This window comes from Labrus bergylta, chromosome 6 (assembly GCF_963930695.1).
Source record: "Labrus bergylta chromosome 6, fLabBer1.1, whole genome shotgun sequence".
In the NCBI taxonomy this organism is placed as follows: domain Eukaryota; kingdom Metazoa; phylum Chordata; class Actinopteri; order Labriformes; family Labridae; genus Labrus; species Labrus bergylta.
In genome coordinates this window covers 1,509,310-1,531,958 of record NC_089200.1, presented here as the reverse complement: position 1 = coordinate 1,531,958, position 22,649 = coordinate 1,509,310, and the positions used below count along the sequence as shown (strand labels likewise).

The following is a 22,649-nucleotide window of genomic DNA, read 5'->3' as shown; positions in this document are numbered from 1 at the left end:
GGTAAACATATTCTCTTCTTCAGGTCGGTTTTACCCGGTCGTCAAGACTACGGTCGGGGATGATGATTCCCCGCCAGCCTGTCCAATAACTTCAGCGCCCTCAGCTCTGCCACTAACCCAATGAGATTGCTTACCTTTGCCGAATCTATACAAATAAAATCTGATTGATTTCATGACGCAGTGCTGGGAGATGCTTAAGCCAGCAGGGAGACAAACAGGACCAGTTTGGTCGAGGCTGACTGGAGAAATGAAGCGGCTGAATGCCTCTGCCGGGGTTCAGTCTGGGGATTGAAGCGACTCGTACTCGCTGCCTGAACAGCTAATTGTCCCGTCTTTGCTTCGCATGATCACAAGAAAGGTGGAAAAAAACGGTGCAATTAATTCTGAGTGACACCAGATGTGTCATGCACAGACGATCCCCTCGGAGTCTGTAGCTTTCATCAATGCTTTCAGATGGAGCGAGGAGAGAGAGAGCAGAGCTTTACCTGCCTGGAATGACCCCAGTCACATAACTCTCCTACGGAAAGAGAATTCACATATCGGCTGTTGTCTACACAGCTTTAAAGACAGCACCTGAGATGGAGAGTGGAGCTCTGGCCTGTTGAGGGACGAGCTGTTCCGGTGGCTGAGTTTGTTTCTCCTGAGCTGGTGGAGGGAGGATAATGGATGAATCTGCTCTACCTTCTACCTGAGCTGCACTGATGAAAACAAGGCCAGGCCGGGTTGACCAATCAGCCGCTTCAATCCAGACTTCTCCTCACCTGATTAGGCAGCTTGATTGTTTTTTTGGCTGCTCTGCCAAATAAAGGATGGTCATCGGAGAGGCCGATGTACGCTCTTGATGATTTTGATTAAAAAGCTGCAATCTCCAGACGCCGGAAACATCCGGTCGTCTGTGTGCTTTAATGCAAGGCGAGGTTTGAAGGAGCTTTTATAATTCACCTGATGTCATTGAAGGTTGTCCCTTAACATCCCTCCTCCAGTATAAATGAAGGTTGATTGATTCATTGATTTATAGTGACAAGGCGCATTCAATCTTGTTTTTCCCACTTCACAGTCGAATGCGGTACTCAAGTCCAGGACTCGCCTTTGACCTCTTCACTAATGACTCAGACTGGAGCGTTGACTGCGTTTGTACACTCCCCTTATGAGCAAACACCCCACCTGAGACTCTCAGCCTCCTCTGATTTCTGTTCCACAGTTAAGAATAAAAGCTATTTAGTTTTCTGTCAGAGCCTGCCAAACTATGATTCTCCCATCTGCAATATTCATCATCTACCATTTCTTTACCTGAAACGCTATCCACAATGGGATTAGTTTTACCTGGGGACCTGTAGTCATTTCTAATAATTGGGGAGGACATTTGTGTTTTTAAACCAGCGTGAATCGACCATGTCTGTAAGTTGTAAAGTAAAAACTCCAGGGGCCGCAGACGGACTGCTGTGCTGGTTAGGTCTCGCCCCATGTACAGAGGGCAGAGGGCCTTAATGTGGGCGGCTCAGGTTCAACCTGTGGCTCCTTTCCTGCATGTCATTCCCCTGCTTTCTCCCAATTCCCTACTGTAACGACTGTCCTGTCAAATAAAGGCAAAACAATTCCTGCTTAAAGTAATCCCTTCAGAATCGGTATCACAGCTATTAATGATAGCAAGTTTGTTTTTAAGAAGGTTTCCGCAGCCCATTTTCCCTCTGGAGAATAATGGAGGCTGTGCAGCTGGACATTGCAACATGAAGACTTTGGACATCGTTCAGCTGGTTCATCTCGCTGGGACTCCATCGGAGAAGGAGCAAACAAAAAAATCCATTAAAAGATCCAGATGTCAAAGAGTGAATCATGTTCCTGCCAGGTGTTTTGAGTGCTTGTTGTTTGGTTCTTTGTGGAAGTTGAAGTACCGTCTGTGGAACGTCTTCTTCTTCTAATGAATGTCTGACAGGCTGTACGCTGTAAAGTGTGATGCTTCCCCCAGAGACAAGGCGATAAACATGCAGCGCCTCAACGTTTTTAGTCAGAAACGTCAGCAGGTAAAGTAAGTCACAGGCTTTGCTTTTTCCTGTGCAAATGTGCTGCAGCAAACACTGACCTCGGGGGTCCAATACGAGAGGGGCTTCAGAAAACATTTGTATCGCTGCTTTTCAATCCTTAGATCTGATGCTTTTATTTTTGCTTCTGTGTGGTCTGTAAGTGTATTCAAGATTTTTTTGTGAAAGTGGCCGTGTCATCATCTGATAACCACACAAAAACTCTGCTGTCGTTCGATGCACAAAAAGACAACGTTTTTAGTTTCAATATGAACGCAAACAGGTTCATGCAAGGACACGATTCACCTGCAAACCCTTTCAGACTAATGCGCTATGATTCATCAGTGAGTGAAAGCATCCATCAGATGTGACTTAACGAAGCTCGGGCAGAATGGGCGACGCGGTTGATAGAAGAGTGATGGGGAAATTTCCTAATGGCGATGTTACAAAAGACTTTCAAAGGCCGCTCAAGAGGAAGAGGCTGCTAATGGATAACTGTATTATATTCACAGTGGTTTTTATTTGACTGTGATGAATAAAAAAAGTAGTTTAGAAGAGCAGCACCACTTCATGGATGTTTCTCATTCTTGACTTGTCCACCTGTGCCCTCTTTAAGGAGAGTCTGGTCTTCTTCGGGTTAATTAGCTTCACACCTGCAGCCTCACAGGAAACCCCGTCAGAGGAGGAGCGGGGACAGGGAGGGAAACAGAGAGTCAGTAAACAGAGTGAGAGGGTTAACAGTCTGGTCCTTTTCTAAGGGAGAGACTGGTAATTAGACTCACAGTGAGTAACAGTCTGAGTGTTTGTTTCACTGTTGGCATTTCCACACATCATTACACACAGTGACCCTCTTCGTCTCCACGTCCTCACTCACATCTGTCAAGTTTCACAACTAATTACCCAGATGAAATACCAGAGGGGGGAAGGTGAGGGTGAATTTGACGTTGTGCAACCTCTGGCCGTCTGGTACGTGTGCGGGTGAAGACAATCTGTATTTGAATGAAATAAGTTAATTCTCCTTAAACAATTGGTTCTTAAACTTTTTCTGCCAACGCCCATTAAATCGGGTCTTGCTGCATCCACTAATCAATCCTCAAAACGCAGCAGTGCCACTCGTCTTCAACCTCCCCAAAAGGAGCACATGTCACTCCGCTGTTCATCTCCCTCCACTGGCTCCCAGTTACTGCTCGCATCACATTTAGTTTTAACTCTGCCGCTCGCTTACAAAACAGCGACAAAAACGTCTCCTCCTCCTTCTGATCCAACCTTCACTACAGGGTCCTAAGTCTCTAAAAGACGAGCGGTACTCAGCCTTCTTAGACTTAAGAGCCATATTGGCCACAATCAAAATACTAATACCTAAAATATTATTTGGGAAACACAGTGACAATGACTTTCAAAGAATCATTTCTGCTGACAATGTTTCCCTTTTTTAAATAATTACTTTTTTTTTCCAAGACCCAAATGAGCCACAACTAGTCCCAAATGAGCCACACATGGCCCGAGAGCCTCGGGTTGAGTATCACTGAACCAGACTCTTCTCATCTGTCGCATTTGGTAGAGGAAGGAACTTCCAAACTCCATTTGATCCGCAGAGTCTCTTTGCACCTTTAAGAAAAAGCTAAAGACCCAGCTTTTTGAACACCTACAACCTTAACGATATTGAAGATGATGATATTTAGGATGTTTTTGATGCAGATTAGAACTCTTTAAGAACAGCTGTCGATGTTGTGCTTTGCCTCTGGTCACTTCCTGTGTATCTGATCAGACTTAAAGCTATTTGTTTGCACTTCCTGACGTTGTTTCCTCCTCTCTAGATCATTGCTTGTGTTGTTCTTACTCTCTGAGTTACGTCGCTTTGGATAAAAGCGTCTGCTAAGCGTCTTCCCTCTCTGGAAGGGCTCGGGTGTACTCCGGTCTTTCTCGCTCCGTGTCCTATTGTTTACAGTGAGAAGGCAGACTCAGAGGGCAGAACAAACACCTAGCTGTGGGAGTGTCACCCACCTGGGGGAGGGGCTACTGCCCTTTGTGATGTCATGAAGGGAAAATCTCCAAACGGCCTGTTTGAGCACACATTTTCTGAAAAGTGGAGTAGGCAGAAGATGGAGAGGATGGACTTTTCTCATCATTGGGGGGTTTGTAGACGGACTAGAGACACATGTTAGAGTTAGAGAAACATGGAGAAGTGGATTTTAAAATAACATGTGACCTTTAAGTTTTATAAGAAAAGCCAGAACAAAATGAAGAAAAGAACATTCTCTTGTATAAAAACACCAAACCAGCTGTTCCTACATCTGAAAGTTGTGTTGATGTGGCACCTACTCACTTGAAACTCACTTGAAAGTTGTCAGCGTCTTTAATATTTCAGAAGCAGCCTGCAGGTTTAGAACAACACCTGACACCAGACCGTCTCCGTCTACACCTGAAGTTCAAGTTGAACTGACGGGCTGACAGTTTGAAGACAGACTGACATCTGATTTATTTTTTGAGGGGTTAAATTTGACGGCTCCCTTGTTCTAGTTTTCAAAGAAAAAAAGTTTGTGGTATATCCAGTTCTTCAGAACGAGCCGTCCATGCATGAGACAGAACTCCAGCTACGTGATAACGGAGAGTTTCAAATAAAAACATCTTCACCTCCAGCATCTACATAATTTGAGTTAGGGACCACTTACATACAGGTTTCATATTTCCATCAGTCCATTTTCTTCTGCTAATATGAGGTCGGTCGCGGTGGCAGTAAGTCAACCCAGACTTCCTTCTCCCCAGCAACGTTCCTGGGTTCTTCTGGGTTAATCCAAGGCGTTTCCAGGCCAGCAGGATATAGAATCCCTCCAGTGAAATCTGAGTCCACCTCGGTCTCCTCACCTGTTGGCCTTGCCAGGGAAACCTCCAATGGAAAATTACCAACCCTGCCTTTAAAGCTAGCTATGAGCTGACCTTCGTTTTATTAGTGCCAAATTAGTGAAGGAAAAAAAAACAAATTCATGGATTTGTTTTGGATTCAGAACGAACAGGTTGAAAACTGAAAAACATGAAGAACAGCAGATGAACCGAGGCCTGAAATAAAAGTTACAGGAAGAGGTGGAAAAGATTGAACATGCAGTAAACGTTGTGTTTTAAGTATTTGGTCTAGAGACTGAAAGTTGGCTTTACAGAGCGGAGGGGAGCTGAGATAAAAGATTGAAACATAAAACAAATGTTATGTTTCCATAATCTGTGTTTAACCACACAGGTCCATATCTCTGTTTGAATCTCTCCCCTCTGACACATCTCCTCCGTCCACCTCTGCTTCTCTCTTATCACGTTAACTTGTTTATTAGAGGACAGATATTGAAGCAGACGTCCCTGTGGAGCTTTCTCCGCTGTAATATTTCAAACGATATTACAGCAGCAGCAGCACTGCACATGACACACAGAATGACAAATCCTTTATTGAACCATGAACAAAAACCTGAGAGTGAAGTGTGAGAGGTCAGGCCAGAGGAGGAATAAAAAAACACAAAGATATGAAATACAAGATGGAGGCTTGGTGAATCTAATTCTCCGTCTCACATCCCGGCTGCCCCTCAGAAATGACAAACTCACCTCATAACGTCTTCTTGATGTCGACTATAAGTCACATTAATGTCAGAGGGGTGAATCTTTTTAAAAACAGGACAGAAGTTTCAGGACGTACAGCTCGGGGTTTGACTTTGTTTACCTGCCAAAGAGAGATGATCTAATAAGTGGAGTTTGAAGGCGGCTGTCCTGTGAACGTCCGAGAGAGTAAAGTCATCCGTCCTCTCCGCAGCTCTGATGAGGCTTCATGTGTTTGCTCTTTGTCATGGTTATTTCTTAAAGGGATAGTTTTTTTTAGGGGGGTTGTGTGAGGTACATTAGCCACAGGAGATGCCATTCCGCGTGGAGTGACCGGCCGGAGTGTGTAGACCCGAAAGCAAGGCTATACGGCTATACAGACGGGGTCGTTTGCAGGTTACTGATAGCCAAACAACGTCGCAGTATTCGTATGCTATATTAGACTCAATTCCCAATGCTTTACCTCTGCGCTAACAAGCCACTTTGCTACATGCAGTGGCGCCCCGTCAATAGCAGACAATAGGGCACCGCCCAACCACTGCCATTTAAGGAAGACATTTACAGGCATGTTCATGCATATGTGAGCCTTCAACACTGATAAAGAACGTTACATAACGGTCGCCACACAGGCCGCTGATAACAACGAGATAACTGAGACCCCTGAGAGGAAGATTTAAGAAAGTAGGAAGAGAAACAAGGCTTTGTGCTCGGGATGCTTTCTGCTAACTGGACTAAAAAGAGATCCGTCCATTCCTGCAGAACGAGGAAAGCAGCAGTCTGTTCAGCGTCTGCATCGTCCTGTCAGAGTGTCAGCCGCTTCACTTTAATTAGCACCTTAATGAAGGAGCGTACTGCTGACACCTGCTGCGATCCTTTCACACACACTGTCGTTCAAAGAAAGGAGCGGTGTCCTTTTATACTTCTGCAGTCTGATAATCAACACAGAGTGGCTTCAGCATTATTAGAGACACATATGACGACTCGCAGTTTCACTCGATGCAGCAGATTAACATGTCAGCGGCGGCAGCTAGTCCTCAGTGTACAGTCGAAAATGTTCCAGAAAGGAGAGTTCAAAGTCACATTTATCCGTCGAGATGTTTGCCTCATCACATCGCTTTGGCAGGAGAACCTGGAGCAGCAGCCAGAAGCTGTGTTTTATTATGAATGAGTGCTGCCGCGTCTCCACGCGCTACTCTTTTAATTGACACCGGGGCCGAGCGGCTTTGATGTATGAGACATTGTGGTGGCAGCTCCTCATTACTGCTCCCTCTTCCTCCCTCCTCCCCCCCTTGTGTTCAGAGCGACAAAGCAACAGAGGCTGAAAGACAGCTAGTCAGACGTGTGAGGGCAAACGGGAGGGGCTGAGCCTGTCACCCCCCCACTTCTTGGTTTTGAACCCAGTGTGGGGGAAACCCCTTTTAAAAATGACATCGGATGAGTCAGTTTCACTACACATCAAAATGTCCCTGAATAGCTTTGGGAATCTGCGCCTGGCATTTGCATTTCTGTGGCATCAGAAGGTGTTTCAAGGTCGAACAAGTCGCTCGCTGGCAGAATTTTAAACACTCTGCAGGAAGAGAGAGAGGGAAAGAAAAGTCGAGCTTTCCGTCTGTAGTCAGGATTGGATGAAAAGTCTTCTCCTCAAATTGCCTTCTCATGGCGTACTTTTCTTTATACTTTTTTATGATCTTTTAACTGAGGAAGATTTGGTGGCAAGTGCACATCAAATTGTTTTAGTGCGATCTTAAAAACATGTTTGCTTGTATGCATCCTTGCCAGATTACATTTTATTTTTCTTGCATGTTGCATTATGTAATGTTCTTTCAGGGAGTCAGAGTCATAGCGTGCATGGATGTGGAAACTGTGGATTGCTCCCTCAGGTTGGGGAGTGACTCCTTGCCCCAAGTGAAGTAGTTTTAAGTATCTCAGGGTCTTGATTGTCGGTAAGATATGACTGACAGGCGGATTGGCTCAGCGTCCAACCGTTGAAGTGAAGAGGGATCTGCAAAGCTCTCGATTCACCAGCCAATCTTCGCTCCAACCCTCACCTGATGGTCAGGAGCTTTGGTAGTGACCTAAATCAGTTTCCTCTGGAGGGGGTCTGGTGTCAGACTTAGAGAGAGGGTGAGGAGCTCAGACTTTCAGAGGGAGCTGCTACTCCTTCACATCGAGAGGAGACAGTTGAGGTGGTTTGGGCATCTGATTGGGATGCTTCCTGGGCGCTTCCCTTTGGAGGTTTTCTGGGCATGCCCAACTGGGAGGAGACCCCAGGGGTAGACCCAGAGCTCACTGGAGGGATTATATATCCCGTCTGGCCTGGGAACCCCCCCGGGAGGAGGAGCTGGAAAACGTTGCTGGGGAGAGGGAAGTCTGGGTTGACTTACTGCGCTTGCTTTTAGTACACTTTTCCAATTATCCCTTCTTATTTGTGAATCCTGCACCCTGAGCTCATTACTCATAAATGTGTTTCTGTCTCAGGTTGTCCGACGCTGTGGGATGATATTCGTTGTTGGTCTCGTGCCGAGGTCGGTCAGGTGGTCAGCGTCTTGTGCTCCAACGTCTCCCAGCTGTTTGCTAATAATAAAGGTAAGTCACCTCTGAGAAGCTAATCACAGTTCCCCACACTCTGTGGTGCCCGACTCTCTAAAGCACTATTCATTTTATGTTTATAGTTCTAAGGCAATATTCAAGGTAATGGAAGAAAGTGCAACATGTTCCACATAAATAAATCATAAAGTCTGTCCTGTGTAAATGTGTCTCTGAGTCCTGACTGTCTACAATGAGGGAGAAGCTCGAGTCCTGCTGGCTGTGTTGTTGTCAGAGCCGTGTTTACATGGACGGGACGGCCGGCTCCTCCCCTTGTGTATAAAAGCTGTTTTAGTCAAGAACTAGAGAGAAGAAGAAGAACATACTCACTGATTATTTGGATGTTAGTAAGAGTTTTTAGATCACGCTCATTCTGTGTCAGTTTACATGAGCTTGAGCCAAAGACTATTTTGTCCACCGCTTACGCTTCACTCCAACCCCCCTCCGCTCATTTGGAGGGGGGTTGGAGGTGTGTCTCTGGAGGAGAGCGGAGGCTTCAGTATGGAGGAGGTGTGGCCAAACAGAAGTTTGTTTTGGTTTCATGCTGGAGCTCAAGGGCGACATCTACTGGATCAAAAGTGGTCTAGCCGAGACAGGCTTACAGACATAAAACACTGCATGTAATCATCGAACAAAATACAGGATCAGAAAATCAGAAAGTCACATATGAATAATATTAAATTTTTTAAGGTTTATTTTTGGGCTTTTAATGCTTTTATTTAGAGACCAGACAGGAGATAGAATCAGCAATCTGAGAGAGAGAGAGGGTGGGGAATAACATGGAGGAAAGCAGCCACAGGTCGAATTTGAGCCCAGGCTGCCCACTCATAGGCCCAGAGCTTCCGTACACTGACCACTAGGCTACCGGCGCCCCAGCACCATTTTTACCTTCAAACAAACTGTAGACCTTGTTGCCATGGCAAACATTCTGTCCCATATCTCAGTGCACATCTTCCATGGTGACATCGGCAGGAATTATTTATAATATTCTATATTCACGTATTTACTGCACGTCTTTTATTTATTGCGATGATGATGATGTGTAGCTGTTGTGGACAGCTGTTGGAAACCAAGTTGCTCCTCGGGGACACTCTGTTACATTCTGTAAGCATTGTACATGTTTAGTTTTGTACATTTTCTTTTTCTTAAATGGAAAGTTGAGGCAGCAGAGATGGTCATGTCATGGAGAGATGATTACTAACTCTGCCCGCAGTCCGTCTCTTTATCCACCTCTGCTGTTTCTCCTCCATTGATGTTTTCTGTTGGTGTTCTGTTTTAAAGGCCACGATGATTGTACAACACGGTTTATTTTTCTCATTTAAAAAAAAAAAAAATCAGAAGCCAAAAAAAAACTTAAACAGAACAGGCAGACTAAACTCAGTTTATCCATCTTCCAGCCTCCAGCTCAGCGCAGTGACCATGCAGGTTATATTTACATCTCTCTGAGGAGCTGTGTTATCTTTTCACTTTCACACTTGCAGAAAACTCCTGAAGAACTCCAGATATTAAAAAACATATACTCCCTATATGGATAAATTCAGGTCTCTAGAATAATAAGATGAATTAGATTAGCTTAAATTGCAGCTTTGTTTGTGTGTGCTATGAGGAATGACGTTATGTTTTCTCTTCTGTCAGTTTGATCAAACATTATATTATTTTCACAGGAGGAAAAAAAGTAATTTCTTGTGCACAAATGCTTCTTCCATTTCTCCCAATAACTAAACCAAACGCTGGTCTTTTTTATCTGTAAAATAGGCAATCTGTGGAGTGTTTATAGAAAGGTGTGTATCCACAATCATCTATCCCGACAGCAGTGATTCTGGAAAGAGAAAACATTTCTCTCTACGATGTAACTGGGAAAACATTTTAGTTGGACACAAATGTTAACTCCTCTTAGTAATCAATAGCAGCTTTACCTCTGCTGTCTCCCTCCCCTGGGACTAGAAACCTTTGGGACCAGGGTCTGAATGAGGTTCCTGGGGGATTTGATATTACCCTCCAAAGTCTCAGCTCTGAATGTCGGGCCTTCAAAAAGGGTGAATTCAACTTGTAGCGTTGATCATTTCTGAATGTTAGAGAACAACACAGCATGCTAAAGCTACTACAGAAAATACAATCAATAAAATAGCAATAAAATATATACACTAAAATGATTTAAAAGCTTGAAATTACTACAGTGATAAATCAGCAATTAAAATCAGATCAAACAGTTACAGTTAGGTATTGAGCGGTTAAAAATAATATTCCTAAAGTGTCCATAAGGGGTCCTGTTGTAAAATATTCCAGGAGTTCATGCAGCACTAACACTAAAAGCAGTTTTCCATGGTTTAGATGTAACAAGGAGGTGATATATGATTCTCACAGAGAGCAGCTCAGAGCATGTTCACTATGTGGGCTGATCAGCTTCAGATGATGCACTCGACTGATTTCCAGCAGCAAGATTGAAAGACGAGAAGAGGAACACAGATCAGCTCCTTGTAGAGAAAGTTGAGCTCATACTTTGTGTCGACGGATCGGGGGGGGGGGGGGGGGTTCTTGTTAATGACCTCATAACTTTGTGTCAGTGGGTCCCTGGACCTCGCTGGGTTTTCCTCCTCCACAGACGCTCTGAGAAGTCAAGTGCTGAAGCTGAGCGGTTAGATGGAGCCTCTCCAACGGGAGGCGGCGAGCAGAGAAAATATTGAATTGGAAAATCAAAGAGTTCACCGCCGATAGCCCATGAGCATGGGGAAGGAATTGGAGCTGCTCGTTAAAGCTGAACCAGCGTCCTCCCCGGAGCCTCGGCCTTCAACCCTCCTTTCACATCCAGCCGTTCACCCGCCGACGCTGCGGCGCTGCAGGCTCTGCACGCCACCTTATTCTGAGGCTAATGCAGCTGGATATCGCTCAAACCACCCACGACTCAAAACCTCCACACTCTGCCCAGTCGAGCAGATTCCACACAGCGTGAAATCACCGAAGAACTTTTTTTTATCCTCCCTCTCGTGAACGCACATTCTCACCGAACACCGGATGACCTTGTGTGTGCGTCATGGCGGCAGTACTGTAGAGCGCCATCATCCTCCCTGCAGGCCATGGTGGGAGAAAATGGATGAAAATTCATTTAAATTCATCGTTTACAGCCTTCAGTTGACCGGGCCTTGTCAGTGTTACCTGAAGCCTTCAGGAAAGTGAGCAAACAAATTTTTTGTTCTTCTCTGGGATCAAACTGCAGAAAAAAACAGATAAAAGATCTTTTAGTAACTTAACCCTATGTCAGAGTCGTTTATTTTCATACCAAAAATATACTGCCTTTCTCATTCTTACTGAAAGACACAATATTCACTGGCATCAATACATCTATAAAGCCCCTTACCTGAAAGTTACCATCTTCACCTCAAATCCATGTCCATGAAATACAGCGAGCAGGCCAGAAATCTTGACATTAGTTTAGACCCCAACCTTAGCTTTGACAATCATATCTCACACACATCCAAACAACAATGAATATAAATAAAATTGCTACATATCACGTCCTTGTTTCATCTGAACCCCGCTCTAATTTTTACTGGCTCGAGCGAGAGAGACTGGTTCTCCAGGTTTTCCTCATGCCAGGACTGACCGAGGAAAAGCTTCTTGTAGCGTTAGTGCATCTTACTTTAGAATATTTGACATTTTGACACTTCAGGAATATTCATTTTAACCACACTTAAACATGTCCCGTATCTCTGTGTCACATTCAATTCCCTCAAACACCACTGACATCTCACTTTGCACTCTTCATACTGCACTGCCTCATGCGTGTTAGAGTGGAATCAGTGAGAGCAAAATGAGTATGGATAAAGAATTTCTTTTTGTTTTTTTGTATTCACACATCGTCTTGATGTACAAGCTTCCTCTGGTTTACTGTCATCCTCTCTTCTCCTTCTTTCCACTTACAGATATTTATCTTTCTTCTCTTTTAAGGTTTCGTCTACAGGAACTGCACTGAGGACGGCTGGACCGAGCTCTACCCGTCCTATGAGGACGCCTGCGAGTTCACAGAGTACGAAGTGACAGAACCCGAGGTGGGTGTTTTTTTTTTGAACTCACAGTTTTCAGTTCAGTTTTTTTCTTGTTTTTGGCTGGAGTATTCTTCAAGTACTTTCACTTTTAATTGTTTGGCTATTTCCTGCCTTCCCTTCTCATATCGACCTCTCGTTTGTCTGCTGGTCGTGTTTAAGCGTTCACCTCAGGATGTCGGCCTTTCCATCTTCTCTTACTGGTGGATATTTGAGGACTCACCAGACAGTCCTTGTTGCTCTGCTGAAGATGAGTGTCATACACGCCTTCCCCTCTGATGCCTTCTTGTCACTGATGAACTTTAATTGCTAGCCTGGCAGCGACAGCCCATAATTTCACCTGCTATGGTTAAGTACGGCTTTGTGACAGATGCTATTAAAAGCAAGCGGGGCGGTACAAAAAAATGATTGACACTTCTCTCTTACTCTGAGAGATCAGCATGAACCCTTCCAGCGCTGGACATTTATTAAATTCTATAAATATCCTGCGTTTCCCCGAGCGGTGACCTCTTGCTGTCGACTAAATATTGACTCTGAAAGAGGAAGTGATGCGATGTTGGAGTTGTGCAGAGAGTCAGTGAGAAGAGGTCGAGATGGACGGTTTTATGTTCATACAGAGACGAGAGAATCTTTGAAATTCTTTGAACGAGTGCACAAGTGAACAGCATATCAAACACTCGAGCACATGTGGAGGATGTGGCATTTAGCAGCCAGCACAAAGAGCCACTGCTCTGCAATATGAAATTTAGAAGCAGAATGTGAGTACTCGCTCGCTCGTTGAGGAGAACAAGGCACTAAAGGGTCGAGCACGTCGAGTCGGACTCAGCAGACACTTCAGACTCTGTGCTGAAGGTCCTGCAGGATGTGGTCAGATTTCTAACTTTGAATTCTATGAATTGCAAATCGTGTTTGGACACATCTATCCTGCTGCATCGTTCTGCAGCCTTAAAGGTTATGCAGCATTTGAAACATTAATATAGCAGATATCATATATTCAATCTAAAAATACCTGTGAGTTATGTTAAGGTAAGAGTGAAGTCAAACTCCCTCTGGGTTGTTGTTTCCGGCTCTAAGTTCACACGGGACGGGACGGTGCTCTCTTCAGCTTCTTTATGTTGCCAAATCTGAAGCAATAGTTCAAGAGCTTATACCTTAAAAAGATTCAATATTCAAGATTCAAGATTTTTCTTTGTCATGTGCTCATACAGATGTGCAGTGAAATGTAAAGTGTCCAGGGTGTCAAATTGCAGTGTGAAAAGTATTGTCAAGTGTCATTGTCTGTTTTTTGGATGTAGGGCAAGAGATGCAAGACAACAAATGTTATGCAAAGACTGCACGAGACTTGAGTCGCAGCAAAGCAACATAATCAGAAACAGTCAGTAAACCAAAGAAGGAGTGAAAGTTACTCTCTATATATCAATGATTTGATTTAATCTAAGTCTTGCAGAGTGCAGATGTGCAGGAATGTAGCTCGACATTGACGTGATATCCATTTGTTCATGAATTTTAAATAAAAATGAAAAAATCCAGCTCTAGATATTGTTCAAATAATCAACATGATGTGAATTCAGTCCATTAAGATGCAGCAGCTCCTGACTGACTTCATTTTTTTGTCACTCATTATCACATGATATAGTGAGAAGTTTAATGCTAATATAAACCTGCTAATACTTCTCTGAATGGATATTTTTTTTGTTTTCAGACGACATACTTCTCCAACTTCAAACAGTTGTACACAGCCGGCTACGCCACCTCCCTCATCTCGCTTATATCGGCTATTTTTGTCTTCACTGTTTTCAGGTAATTTTAGTTTTGAGGGCTTTCCGTCCAAGTCGCCGGGAAAATATTATCAAGGGACAGTGCCCTCTAGTGGTTGCAGTACCTCTGAGCATTGAAAATAAGAAAGTTGGGGCATTATTGGATTAAGAAAGCCGAACCCATCCTGAATTCCATTTTCAGAATGAGAATCAGAATCTGGGTTTATTGCCAAGTACATTTACACATACAAGGAATCTGACTTGGTGTGTTGGTGCTAAACACTTAACAAGGACATAAAGCAGAACTAACAGCAACTTAAATAATACAGAATAAGAAGATATTACAATATATAAAATAGGATTTAAAAATTGTATATTTAAAAAATAAAAAACACAAAATGTACAAAAGGTGCAATGTAGCAAACCATATCCTGTTTGTGCCTTCATGTCATTAAACCATGAAACTGGTAGATGTTTTCAATAGTAATTTGTAAAAGCATTAACTCATTAAACATTTGGAGAACTTGTTTGTTATTTCTCTAACTTTATAAACTAAACGTATCCACAAAAAACATTTTTTGCTGTACAGGAAGTTTCACTGCACCAGGAACTACATCCACATCAACCTGTTCTTCTCCTTCATCCTGAGAGCGAGCGCTGTCTTCATCAAAGATGGCGTCCTTTTTTCTGATGAAGACCTCGACCATTGCTTCATGTCCAGTGTGAGTACTAACCCTCGACTACAGCTACAGAAGTGTGTGTGTGTGTGTTTACCTATGAAGGACGCGCGTCCTTTACTGAAGGGAAATACCACATGTAATGGAAAGAAAGTTTATAAAGACGTCTAAGAAAAAGGAAACATGCTGCAAAATGCAACGAGGAGTGAATTAAAGGTTTGATGTTTGGTGAGTTTTGTTCTTTAAGATTCGCTAAAAAAAAAAAATGAAAGTATGAAAATAAGCAGAAAGGAACAAGAAAACAAGGACTTAACGCGGTGAAATAGAGGACAACAAGGTGAGGAAATAATCCAGTCCGTAGCTCAGGTTGAGAAAAGTACATTATGTTTTGTATTACATGAACATCTCAGATTGAGAGGAGCTTATTATCTCAGAGAGCGGAGGTAAAAATGCAGAAGGAGACGCTCTCTGAGGATTAAGACGAGGGCTCCTCTTCCTGTTTCCCGGCTGATAAGGAGGTGAGTGCCTCTCACAAGCCGACCACGAGGGACCGGAATCAGCACCGAGACTTGTTAGGTGGAGAACGACTGTAAGAGAGAGAGAAGACGATGAGAGAGCGCTCCAGTGTGTTTATCTTAAAAAGTGAGAAATTCTGTTTATTTGATGGATTGCCCCTTGAGATGAACCATCTTGTTTTCGAGGGGGGGTCCAACACAAAAACAAAAACACAACAGTTCAGTGTGATGCAGACAGTCGAGCACAAAATACATAAACATAAAGGCTCTCAAACACCCATCTGCCCACGTATCCCTCCCGCAAAGCCACAGCACCCACACAAAATCATCAGAGGTAGATGCACATAATGACATATGCAATCAAGAAAACAAAAATATATGATATTAAAGGGGTAAGAAGACATAAACCATTAGAAGCAGCAACATGGTTTTGTCGCCGACTTCATCACCTTCATCTATGTGATCCGCATTCTGGTCCAGAAGTTGACGTCTCCTGGCGTCGGCGGCAACGACACGAGTCACTTCAAGTGAGCAGAGAATGAATGAGGCTTAAAGACTAAAACAATTGTAGAAGTTAATTTAAGGTTCAAAATGTGTAAAAGATACAAGACAGTGTTAAAAACAGATTCAGTCTGAAGGATTTAAAACACTTTAAAAACAAGTTTTTTGTTTAAAACACTTTGAAATATACAGATGTGTCTGCCAAGAGTTATGAACCTGTGATCTACCTGTAATGTCTATCAAGAGATAATGCATTTGATTGATTAGTTATGCCTGCTGAGGCCGCAATGCCTCATTCTGCATGACGCTGAAAGAGGAAGCATCGTGTCTTGAGTCCATTTATTCATTTTAACACTTACCAATAAAAGATTCAGTGATGGTGTGCAGTCCTGAAAAGAGGGGCGAGCAGCTGCCCGCCAAAACCAACATTCAAAACCTGTCATGGTCGCACATCTGCTATTATGTCGTCATCTTAAACAACACTTTGTCTTCTCATAAATTGCTTCTAAGTCGTTCTGATTGGTTCTGAACAGTCCGTGCTGTGTGTTGCTCTGTAATTAATGGCGCCCAGCTGTTTTTCATTACTGCTAGTTAACGTTAGCTTGAGCTTCCTCAAGCACGCTGCAGCAGCGTACTGACATCCAGTGCTGTCGGGTTTTTAGGCAGGAAGACATTTGTTGTAAAATCACCAAAGTAACGTGAAGCAGAATAGAGCGCCACAGGAATGAGTCCTAAAACCAGGAAGTAGCATTTGAGCGCCATGGGGTCTAACGTCTAAAAGTCAACGTGGATTTTGAATGTGTTTGTGGTTAGACTCCTGAAATAAGGTCTGTGGTTAACACAAGCTGAAGAGATGTTGGTGTTTTGTTAGAGCTCATAAACTACGTTAGGTAATACCTCCACTTGTGAAGTTTGAAGTTTTTACTCGTCTTTAAAAAGGCGGTTGCTAACAAGCGGCTAAATGTGACTACAGTGGTTGTCGGGGACATTAAAGGTCATCACGCCGGACACAGAGGGCGGGAACTCTCTCACTAGTCGGAGATGTCTCCTGTAGGTTTAATCTTTAGGTTAAGGTGAAGATTATGTTAGTAAACTATTTATTAAACTACGTGGATTAGTTTATCGGAGATCGTCTGAAGCATAACGCTAGTGACGTCACAATCATCCCACCGTGGTGTAGTTAGCTTGTAGCATAACGTTAGCTTTTTACTTCTGTCGGCCGCATTAACGCTTCAAACATCATAAAGATGGCGTTCATCTGTGAAGATTATCCTGCTGAACAAAACGCCTACGCTTCAGAAACGTGTGTTTAACACAGAGATTATTTATTAATGATCCAAAATCCAATGAAAACATCCCAGAGGAGGATTCTTCTGTAATCTCACAACGTTATGCATAACTGTTGGCATGTGGTTCTCTCCCCTCACAGGCGTCCTGTAAATCGGCAGTGGTCTTCTTCCAGTTCAGCATCCTGGCAAACTACTTCTGGCTGCTGGTGGAGGGGATGTACCTGCAGACGCTGCTCGCTCTCACCTTTGTCTTCCAGAAGAAATACTTCTGGTGGTACATACTCATCGGCTGGGGTTAGCCTGTCAACATGCACGGCCTCCTTTTCTATTTGTAGAGCACTCTGCTTGGACTTGTGATACTGATCCGGTCTCTTTGTGACCCCCCCCCCCCCCCCCCCCAGGTCTCCCAACGACAATCATAACAGTGTGGATCCTCACTCGAAACTTCTACGATAACACGGGGTGAGCTGCTGGAGTGATTGCATGATGAGTGTAAATCTGTACAGATATGAAGTCTGCATGGTTGTTTTTGCAGAATCCTCAGAGTTAATCTCGGGGTTAGATTTAGACTCTTTCCCCTCGAGGTTTTCCTCTATGACAGCCTTCTGCTCGGGGACAGTGAGTCGTGCGTTCTACGGTGACGTGTTCATTATTACACCTCCTGTGATCGCCTCGTCTTTCTAAACGACATCTGCTGTGTGTCTCAGGTGCTGGGACGACACAGACGTGGCCTTCGTCTGGTGGATCATAAAGGCTCCGATAACAGCGTCACTTCTGGTGAGTGCAGAGCGAGAGGTTAAACCTCCTGTGTTGAATAATGAAGCCGATGCTGAAGTTGCAAACTCCTGCAGTTCCTGGAGTGTCCACTAGAGGCTGGCTGCAGAAGCACAGGAAGTCACATACACACCCATTCTAAAAAGCCTGTTTTTACAGCAGAGATGAACATGTTTACAGCCTGGTTCAAAAAACCAAATAGGTGTGATTAGCTCATGTCTGGATGGACACACACTGTACGGGGGGTGAATGTTTTGATGACTCATCAGTTTTGATTTGATGAAGGATAAGAGTTATTCACAATAAGGCGTGTAGCTGACCTGATTGACAGGTGGGCGCGGTGTAACGGTTTGTCAGGAGGTTTAAAACCCGCCTCAGCTCCAGCTCTCAGCCTGTCGTTAGGTTGACTGAAAGTTAGACTGAGACAGCATTTCCAGCATGGAGACCGCCATCGATGGGACTCCAGCGCCCCCTGCAGGAACAGACGGGGGACGTCACTCAGGCCTCAAACATTAATATTAACAGTCTGTGATACAGAGCTGTCACACTGGGAGACAGTTGAGGGATTATAAGAGTCCTGAGTGATGGAGCAGGCCTGTTTTTTTTTGTCCTTTATTTTACATTTAACAACAACAAGTGAAGAAGAGTTCCTTCATTTCCTGCATCGCAGAGAGGAAACTACTCGTTGTCTTTGGCAGCTAACTTTAGCTGTCAGTGAACTCCATGTTTCCTGCCAGGCGTTTCGTTTTGTTTGGTGTCGTTTCTTAGAGATGGAGGTTGAAACAAACTTGAGTTATTCAGTGATAACTGTTTAAAGCATGCCTCAAAAAATTAAATATCAAGCTACAAGCAACATGTTGAAAAGTGACAAGCTTCAGAGGGAAGGATTTACACTCTGCTGCTCACATGTTAGTCTGAGATCAGCCTCCTTGTGACTTTTTTTTGTGTGTTTGTTTCTTGCAGGTGAACTTCATCATCTTCATCAACGTGATCCGCATTCTGGTCCAGAAGTTGACGTCTCCTGGTGTCGGCGGCAACGACACGAGTCACTTCAAGTGAGCAGAGAATGAATGAGGCTTAAAGACTTCATATGTGATCTTTCACACTTAAATGTAGAAATCAAGTATCGCCTCTGAAAATAACTCTGTGAGTCATGACTGTCTACAATGGGTGTAACACCCGAGTCCCACTGTCTGTGATGTTTTCAGAGTTTTCAGAGTCCTATCTTCAGTTTGTTTACATCGCCAGGACGGCCGGCTGACTCCTCCCCTCGTGTATAAAAGTTGTTTAATTGAGGGACTAGAGAAAAGAAGAATAACATACTGTACTCACTGCTTAACTGTGTTTTTAGATCACGCTCATTTCAGGTAAATTTACATGCAGTGTGAAGATACCAGCATAATAAAGATCGCTAGCATTAGCATGCTAACACAACAATGCAGCGGCAGTTGTTTTGGTTTCATGCTGGAGCTCAAGAGCGACATCTGCTGGATCAAAAAAATCACATGTAAGGCCTTTAAGAAGATGAGCTGCAGACGCACCTTATATGTCTCCCTCATGGGTTTGTTTCTCACCATTCTCATCAGTGTGTGTGTGTGTGTGTGTGTGTGTGTGTGTGTGTGTGTGTGTGTGTGTGTGTGTGTGTGTGTGTGTGTGTGTGTGTGTGTGTGTGTGTGTGTGTGTGTGTGTGTGTGTGTGTGTGTGTGTGCAGGCGGCTGGCTAAATCCACTCTGCTCCTCATCCCTCTGTTCGGGATGCACTACATGGTGTTTGCTTTCCTGCCCGAGAACACGGGCGCAGAGGCTCGGCTCTTTATAGAGCTTGGTTTGGGATCCTTTCAGGTAATACACAACACGGGCACAAAGTTAGAGAAGGTGAACCTTTGTGATCATCAACCTGTCTTATAACAAGAACACACAGATCTATTGGAAACACACACAGACAAGTTAAAAAGGATGTATTCTATATGACTACTATTTAATACTGAACATGTTTCTGCTCTGAAGGGATTTGTTGTGGCCCTGCTCTACTGTTTCCTGAATGGTGAGGTAAGTAAACATCAGTATTTAGTATTTTATTTTGATGTAATTGTGATTATTTTTCTTCAATCATTCTTTTTGTGCAGTTTATTTCATTTCCAGTTCAAACGTCTTGACAGCAGAGTGAACTTAACGTGTAGTGACTCTTTGAAAGCAAACCTAATGTTGTCCAAAGTCAAGAGCACACTAACCAAGACCAAGGCCGAGACATTTAGGGATTGAGACCGAGTGAAGACCAAGACCATAAATATCAATAAAAAAAATCTTCATATTGTGTGCAGGGGGCGTGTCACTAGCTTAGACCGTCTGACATATTATTAAAAATCCACTTGTACAGTGTTTGTGAACATATCATGTTATCAGTTATCATTTCATTTAAAGAGACACACACACCAAAACGGAGCGTTCTGAGAGAGCTGGTTTCTACAGGGTCACAAACCTCCTCTGGTGCTTGATTCATGTTATATTTTGACCAAAGCACAGCACAGATGTTTCATTTAGACCACAGGGGACTGTTTGAAAAGGTGGAGGAGGGGACTGTTTGAAAAGGTGGAGGAGGGGGACTGTTTGAAAAGGTGGAGGAGGGGACTGTTTGAAAAGGTGGAGGAGGGGGACTGTTTGAAAAGGTGGAGGAGGGGACTGTTTGAAAAGGTGGAGGAGGGGGACTGTTTGAAAAGGTGGAGGAGGGGACTGTTTGAAAAGGTGGAGGAGGGGGACTGTTTGAAAAGGTGGAGGAGGGGACTGTTTGAAAAGGTGGAGGAGGAGGACTGTTTGAAAAGGTGGAAGAGGGGACTGTTTGAAAAGGTGGAGGAGGACTGTTTGAAAAGGTGGAGGAGGAGGACTGTTTGAAAAGGTGGAGGAGGGGACTGTTTGAAAAGGTGGAGGAGGAGGACTGTTTGAAAAGGTGGAGGAGGACTGTTTGAAAAGGTGGAGGAGGGGACTGTTTGAAAAGGTGGAGGAGGACTGTTTGAAAAGGTGGAGGAGGAGGACTGTTTGAAAAGGTGGAGGAGGGGACTGTTTGAAAAGGTGGAGGAGGACTGTTTGAAAAGGTGGAGGAGGAGGACTGTTTGAAAAGGTGGAGGAGGGGACTGTTTGAAAAGGTGGAGGAGGGGACTGTTTGAAAAGGTGGAGGAGGAGGACTGTTTGAAAAGGTGGAGGAGGGGGGTAATATGTCCTCTTGGCAGGTTAAAAAAAAGCTTTTGGCTCCAACATTATAAGGGATTTAACTCCTTGAGTTAAAATGTTGCATCATGTTTCTTTCAGGTGCAGGCGGAGCTGAAGAAGAGGATTTGGAAGTGGCAGACTCAGAGCTACCTGAGCTACAGTAAACGACGGCGTACCCTCTTCACTGAAAGCAGCACGGTCACTCAGATATCTGTCCTGGATAAATCCAGCCCCAAAGACCTGCCGCCATCGGAGACGCACGCCCTCACGCGCAACAACGTGTCCAGTGTATGAGGAAGACTTTAACCACGCTGGGCTTCATGTCCAGGATCACACCACATCCTGAGAAAGTGACTGAACTCAGAGTCTGATGTTGAATGTTGGAGGTAGCTCCTCTTGACTCTGTTTGTTGTGAAGGGTTTTCAGAATCCTGCGTGGGCTGTCAGGTCGACCCTGTGTTTACTTAAACGTCTTTTTATTCACCATCATCCAAACATCTAAGTTTCCCCTTGATATTCATTATTTGTCACCTTACGGGCTTTTGGTCAGAGAGGTCAAGGCTCCTTTCATAGGCAACATTTTTTGCTCTGGGACCTGCAGCCACTAACTCACCCCTCCCCTCACAAAAAAGCACTAATAACACAACAAGTACACAATGAATGAGGCGTAAAAAAAACTTTTGTTTTTGAGACAGATAACTATCAAAACCTGTGATTATTATTCATCGTGCTCCTGGGTTTTATTCTCAGCTGCTGTGTTGTTGTTGCTAAAAATGTTGTAATAACTTTTGCAAATATATTTACATGTTCGGCTATTAATAGTGCCACAAAACATGCATATAACTTTTTTTTTGGGGGGGGGGGGGCTTTCACACTTGCAGAAAACTCCAGAGAAAATCCTGATATTTCCAGGAACAGCTGAATTTTTCCCTCTGACTCCACCTGGAGTTTCTCCTGACAGATCCTGTGTATATAAGTCCGAGTGTCCGACTGCTGCTCGACTCTTTTTGTTGATTTTGTGTTTCTGTTGAGCTACACACAGTATTGACGTAAAGGGAAATATTCTCATTTTAGTATCGTATATTAGACTTTGTTTTTTTTGCCTGCCACTTCCTCGTTGTTGTTTTTTGACGTCACAGCTTGCCTCTGCCGCCCCTCCTGTCTGAAAGGGATAGTCTCCCGCTGTGAGGAGCATATTTGAACAGCCAGGTCAGGAGAATATCCGGAGCAGTCCTCCTGAAATCATCTAGATATTTAAGGAGTGCATGTGTGAAAACAGCTACTGATAAAAAAAATTGAAAGGATGGTAAAGTTCTCAGCAGGAAGTCAGTTTGAAAATGTTCAATGACTCTTGTGTTCGTCATGTTTCCTCTCAGCGTTCCTCCTCTTCTCTGATAATCCGATGCTCGCAGCGCTACAGGAGCCTCATTCATCAACAGAGCTGTCAATCATGGCGTCACAGCATCAAATAATAAAAAGTGAACTTCTCAGTCACAAATCCCAGTTAAAGCCCTTACTGCTCCTCCGTTATAGAAATCTGTGTTGAATTTTTTTTGAATTCAAAAGAAACCTTTCACTCCCCGTCTCGTCACTCCCTCTGTTACCGACTCAGTGCCGCTGGTGTCTTGACTCAAACTTCCCGTTTGAACGATCGTGCCCGTGTGGCTCTGCATGCAACATGTTGCACAGTGCACTAGCGCACATCTGGAGCACT

The 22,649-nt window shown here is 43.9% G+C and overlaps 1 protein-coding gene and 1 long non-coding RNA gene across 2 annotated transcripts in view; one reads left to right on the top strand and one right to left on the bottom strand.

Annotated features, from left to right (window-relative positions):
• ghrhrb (growth hormone releasing hormone receptor b) overlaps positions 1–22,438 on the top strand; it is a 30,498-nt gene extending 8,060 nt beyond the window's left edge. The window contains exons 3-13 of the mRNA XM_020658718.3: positions 8,073–8,180; positions 12,126–12,226; positions 13,923–14,020; positions 14,567–14,699; positions 17,100–17,253; positions 17,361–17,421; positions 17,667–17,736; positions 18,697–18,788; positions 19,445–19,574; positions 19,740–19,781; positions 21,036–22,438. Of these exons, the coding sequence (XP_020514374.1) occupies positions 8,073–8,180; positions 12,126–12,226; positions 13,923–14,020; positions 14,567–14,699; positions 17,100–17,253; positions 17,361–17,421; positions 17,667–17,736; positions 18,697–18,788; positions 19,445–19,574; positions 19,740–19,781; positions 21,036–21,230 (1,184 nt within the window). The 3' untranslated portion in view covers positions 21,231–22,438. The remainder of the gene's footprint in view (positions 1–8,072; positions 8,181–12,125; positions 12,227–13,922; positions 14,021–14,566; positions 14,700–17,099; positions 17,254–17,360; positions 17,422–17,666; positions 17,737–18,696; positions 18,789–19,444; positions 19,575–19,739; positions 19,782–21,035) is intronic.
• On the bottom strand, positions 15,017–17,087 carry LOC114921828 (uncharacterized). Its single transcript, XR_010666593.1, has 2 exons — positions 15,611–17,087; positions 15,017–15,241 (listed from the first exon to the last, which is right to left on the bottom strand). It is a non-coding gene; the product is annotated as an uncharacterized lncRNA (long non-coding RNA).
• Positions 22,439–22,649: the final 211 nt, after the last annotated feature.